This window comes from Carya illinoinensis, chromosome 7, assembly GCF_018687715.1.
Source record: "Carya illinoinensis cultivar Pawnee chromosome 7, C.illinoinensisPawnee_v1, whole genome shotgun sequence".
Taxonomy (NCBI): Eukaryota; Viridiplantae; Streptophyta; class Magnoliopsida; order Fagales; family Juglandaceae; genus Carya; species Carya illinoinensis.
The window spans coordinates 38512808-38518188 of NC_056758.1; the positions used below are offsets into that span (position 1 = coordinate 38512808).

At 36.0% G+C, this 5381-nt stretch overlaps 1 protein-coding gene across 2 annotated transcripts; it reads right to left on the reverse strand.

Moving 5' to 3' along the window:
* On the reverse strand, positions 1-3423 carry LOC122315776 (probable mitochondrial adenine nucleotide transporter BTL3). Of its 2 annotated transcripts, none has more exons than XM_043131925.1 (4): positions 2695-3423; positions 1479-1782; positions 920-1387; positions 1-286 (listed from the first exon to the last, which is right to left on the reverse strand). In XM_043131925.1, exons 1-4 carry the CDS (start codon positions 3171-3173, stop codon positions 218-220), a joined length of 1320 nt encoding a protein of 439 aa, XP_042987859.1. In that variant the 5' UTR covers positions 3174-3423; the 3' UTR covers positions 1-217. The 2 variants fall into 2 exon arrangements, with proteins under 2 accessions (XP_042987859.1, XP_042987861.1); XM_043131927.1 differs by having other exon boundaries at positions 916-1387.
* Between the last annotated feature and the right edge of the window lie 1958 nt (positions 3424-5381).

Below are 5381 nucleotides of genomic sequence, written 5' to 3' on the forward strand. Positions count from 1 at the left end.
TCGAGGCATCTTGGAAGTTATTTTATTTCCATCTTGCAATTCAATAGGAACACAGAATATATAGATGTAGCCGTGTGGGGAGGACAGAGTAAAGTAGCTTCTGCCTTGAAGAAGTGAACATCAATGGGAAAAGTATGGCATACCAATTTAAATTATATCCGTCGGAGTTGCTGTACAATCTCCATCAAATTCTCCAAGAGGATCTATCATTTCTTGTTCATTCCACTTTGAGAACAATCTTCATGAATTCATAGACGAAGTAACTTATTGAAGCTGAAGGAAGTACCTGAATACGCACAACATCAAATATTAATAAAAAAAATTTCAAGAAACCTTGTTAGCAAGAAAATTAAAAGAAAAGGTGATCCTGAAAAGGAACATGAAGAAATAAACTTTGATAAATCATTATTAAAATATCAAAATTAAAATAAGCACACCATGCAAACTGAGTACATAAATTGAAGCCAAATAAGCACATAAAACTCTTAGAGATGGTTGACTCAGTAATAAATGATAAGCCAGTTGCTTTATAGGCAGCCAGGTTTGACGACAAAGCCAATTGACCACTGTAAGGCAGGGCCACACATCTTCACAGAGGAAATAACTGAATATGATATAGCACAGCAGGGAGGGAAAAGATACAAGGACATGGAAGAGAGACCAGCTGAAGGAGCAAAGCCACCTTACGATCCCTTTGTTCGTATTTATGTAATATGAAATGGTGTAATGTAGTTTTCTGACCTGAGATCTAAAGAAATAACTTCAGAGCCAATATCCCCAGAAGATTCCAGAAGGTCTATAATGATCAGAGTTTTTTAAATTTCATAAAAATAGCCAAAGAACACCTATGACAATAAAAGCATTGCACAGATAAACAGCCAGAGTCTTTAGAGTAGATCAAGATTTTTGCATTACATGCCTGTAGCAAACTAGGAATAAGTCCTGCATACAGAGCAGGGATTCCTCCTTGCTCAACTATCTTGACACAAGTTGCCAAAGCACCCAATTTAGTTGCCCGGACTTGCAATTGAAGCCGTCTCCTCACAACTTCAAATGGATAAGTAGCCGCTTCTGCACAAGCACCAGCAATAGCCCCATATAATAATGTCCTCATCGGTCCCAATTCAAGCTGGTCTAAAGCACTCAGTTCCTGCCCCTGCTGGCTCATATTCTGAATTCTCTTCCCCCCTTCTGGTGAATGCAGATATGCTGATTTCAGTATATCATACACACCATAGAAAACGGCACCTGAAGGTGCCATACTTATAATGGAGGGTACTAAGCCCTTGTAAAGAGAGAAGAATCCTTCGGTTCGGATCATGTGATGGAAAGCACCAATAACACCACCCAACGCTTCCCCACCAGGTGCCACCATCTTGGTCCTGATCTAAACGACAGTTTATATATTATTGTTTAGATTTTAGATATAAATGCAGGCTTATATCAAGCAGAAGAGTAAATTCCAAGTTGTCACATACAGTATCAAGTGGTAAACAGAGGATAGTAGCAGTAATTCCAGCAGCAGCACCAGCAAAAAACCTCTCAAAATTTGTAGTTTCTTTGTTTGCAGACAGTTTCAGCAATTGTTTTCTATATGTATCATTAGCATAAAAATTAACTGCCTTAAATGGAGCTGTACGAAGAATGTTGACAAGGTTTCCCTTCCAAAATCCTCTCAAGCCCTGAGAAGCTGCAATAGTCTTAATGAGCTCAAAAAGATCCTTTTGTTCGCCGCGAACCATATATTCCAGCTTCAGTCTCTCGAGTGGTGCAACGAAGGTCCTGAAATCGACAACATTCATTTGTTTACAGATAAATTTTGAATGATACCAAAACAACTATGTATGATTTGATCTAATTATATGTTCCTTGGTAGAAGATATTCATTAGTCTAATTCACAATGTCTCTGAATGCAAAGTAGAAACGATCATCCATTTTTATGAGTTATCACAAAGGTACTCCCGACAACAAAAGTGGAAGAAGCACAAACCTCCTATAGGAAACCCTCACTAAGTGCCATGAACCATGCAGAATGGACATGACATGTACCATGTCACGAGTCAAGGCTATTGCATTTTTGAAATATGAGTTATCAGTGGCGCCCAGTACCAAACATTATCAGCATATTACACCATTTACACTAGTATATATACAATGTGCAACAAAATGATCTATGTTCTAAATTTTCCCCTGCCTACATCAAGACAGTTGACTGGGTTTTTCTAGCACATGGATAACTTGTTCACATGCCTAACACGATGCTTTGCTTTCATATTTGAGTAAATAGCACGTAAAAGGTTAAAAACCAGACAAAATTGTATGTATAACTTGCTAAGCAATATAGCTTCCATCCAGAGGTGCTTGAATATAGTTCATAAGAATGCACAATTGCAGAATAATTGATCGAATGCAGGCCCTAGGTTCTTCGAATATAGATTCACTTTAGACTGGTGTATTTGCCACCTAAGAATTTATTGAATTTACTAATGTGGAGAGTACCACTACACCGGGTGTAAAAACACCTCCAATTGCCATCTCCTACCTTGTTTTACGTGGCTTAAAAAATCGACTTATAACAGAATTACAGTTTCCTTTTGCAACACCAGAGTTACACGTATCTTGTCGGAGTAAGAATTGTGGATGTAAACAGAGATAGCAAAGTGAGATGAAGTATAATCAACCCCAACACACACCTGGAGACCATGGCAGCTACAGCACCAGCCCATAGATGCTTGGTGGTGTTCATGGCATAGCCTCCCCGTAACTTGAGCTTCGGTTTCTTTCCTTTCTCAACAACCGCATCGGCTCCCTCGAGTGTCGACGACTTCTCGGACCCCTCATGTCCGTTTTGCACCATATACACCTTCGATTCCCGAACAAACCCATCACTCTTCAGGCTCACCGTCAAAAACCCTACGTTATTCTCTGGCCTAAAAGCCCCAAAAACCACGGGCTTTCGACCACGGATGCAAGAAGAAACCGAACCCGGCAAACCAACTAAAGAACTTCTGGACGAAATTGAGTTAATGAATGACGAAGGAATCGTGTGTTCGAGAAACAACCCAAATAAACTCAAATTGGAATTTATCTCACAAATCAGATTTGTATCATTAGAATTAGATTGTTCTTGTGAGTAAGAGTTGCTAAAGCGGAGGTCCAGTCCTAGCAGCATTTTGCGAGTGAAGCAGAGTAGGGTGAGATGCTTGGGAAATCTAGGGTTTTGGATGTAGAAGACGTGAGCTTCCTAGGCTTTCTTGAGAGAGTAGCGATATGGTTGGAGGACACGAGGGAATGGGATAACAGAACTGAGAGTTGGAGCATTGGAGAAAGAAAATGGCGTATACGGCAGCTTTGCTTCCATCGCCGCGCATAGGCGCAAAGCAGAATACCCACCTGGACTGACTCTAAAGTCGTTTAGTTTATTTTATGGAAAATTCTTATCGTCGTCCACACATTTTATATACTATATTTATTTTAATTTTTTTTATTTTTCTATAATAAATATATAGTGTATAAATGAAAAATAGTATAATTCAATTAGTTTAATAAAAATAAAATAAAATAAAAAATAATATTTTAATATATAAAATATGTAATGTAAGATGATTTGTAGTCTTTCTTAATATTTTATCTCCATTTTCTTTCATTTGTTCAGAAATTTTGCGCCACAGACAAACAACTCCCACGAGCCTTCCAAGAGGAAACAAAAGTGATCCTACGTATGCCCGTTGTTGTATTTGTCCCTTCCCCCTGGAATTTGAAATCGTCACACAATCCCATAAATAAACCGATCCAAAGGCTCAAAGAGGATTCTTGGAAGAGTTATTGCTTTGATTGATTGGGAATTGTTTCGTTACATTCCATCTGATTCTTATCCGACCTTAATCTCATTTTCCTAATAAATATCACTAGAACACAACCATTTATTTAATTTTAATTTTTTCAAAAATTTATCACAATTTTATCAAACTTTTAAATAAAAATTATATGTTAATAATATTTTAACTTTATAATATTTTTATTCAATTTTTTTTCTTTCATTTCTCAAAACTCAATAAAACCTCTTGTTGGTGAAATTATACAATAATATAATAAAAATTACAATAAAATTAAAATAGAAACGAAACTAATTTGGACTGAGGCACAGAAATCTCGTTTTCTTTAAGGAGATTCAAGCCTTCTGCGGTATATAAAGTCTCAAATTTACCGGTGCAGCAAAATTCTTCTTGACTTGACTCCTCAGGATACAACAGCCCAATTGATCGTCGTATAGCCGGAACCAACTCTGTACAAGTGGTTGAGCTCAAAGCTCCACTCAAAGAACACATCTCTTTTATCTGAAAAATACTCTAAAACAAAATATCTACGTACTTCCCCTACATGAAAGAAAGACACACCACACTAGGACGAACACATATCCCCGACGAACGCCCACGTTCATCAAAATTTAAACAAAAACTTAATTTATTGCATTTGGTAACGTGTAGTGTAGTAAAGAGCCATAAAAGAAAATGTTAACGAACGGTTGTTCATTTTAGAAAGGTTCAGCTAGGCTATTGAATGAAAAGATAAAAAACAATAATATTTTTCAACGGAAGGACAATTGAAAGAAAGAAATAAAAAACCAACATTAAAACTCTAAACTGAAAGAATAAATCAGCCACCACCAAAGGATATTTTAATGAGCTTTCACACATCAACGGTTAAAGACTAAGAGATGGCAAACAGCTATAAAAACACCTTCTATATACGTACATGCACCCAAAAGAAGAGAAATAAAGACTGAATTAAGGAAATTAAATAATGGTAATAACCTCTTAAACAAAAACGTTACTCATAAATATTATTTACTAAAAAAAAACTAACATTCCCCCACTATTTTTTTAAAATAATATAAATAAGAGAGATATTTCCATATAAAGAATGATTATTATGTATCATGAAGGTATGCTCTGCATTGAATATTCACTTAGTGAAATAACAACCTTTATTCCAGAGTCAGTAGTGGTCTCAGACTTGAACTATGACTGCTTAAGGGAAATAAAGAATTATTACTCACATATAATGTAACAGCCCGCTAGAAATTCAATTGTGAAATTTCTATTAACTTTAGGAACCTAGTGAAAACCCCATAAGTTTTCACGAATCCATTAATCGTATAGGTTTTTGTCTAACTACATAGTTAGTGTTATTATTTACTATGGTATCAGAAATATATTTTTGATTATTGGAGATAGTTAGAAGTGTCAAAATGTATTATAGTTTGTGCCATTAAACTCGGAGGGTTATTTAAGGTCTTATGGCATAATAACATTTTTTCATATTTTCGGACAAAATGTCTGTTCAAAACTGTAGATATTATTGGATAAAAATATCTTAA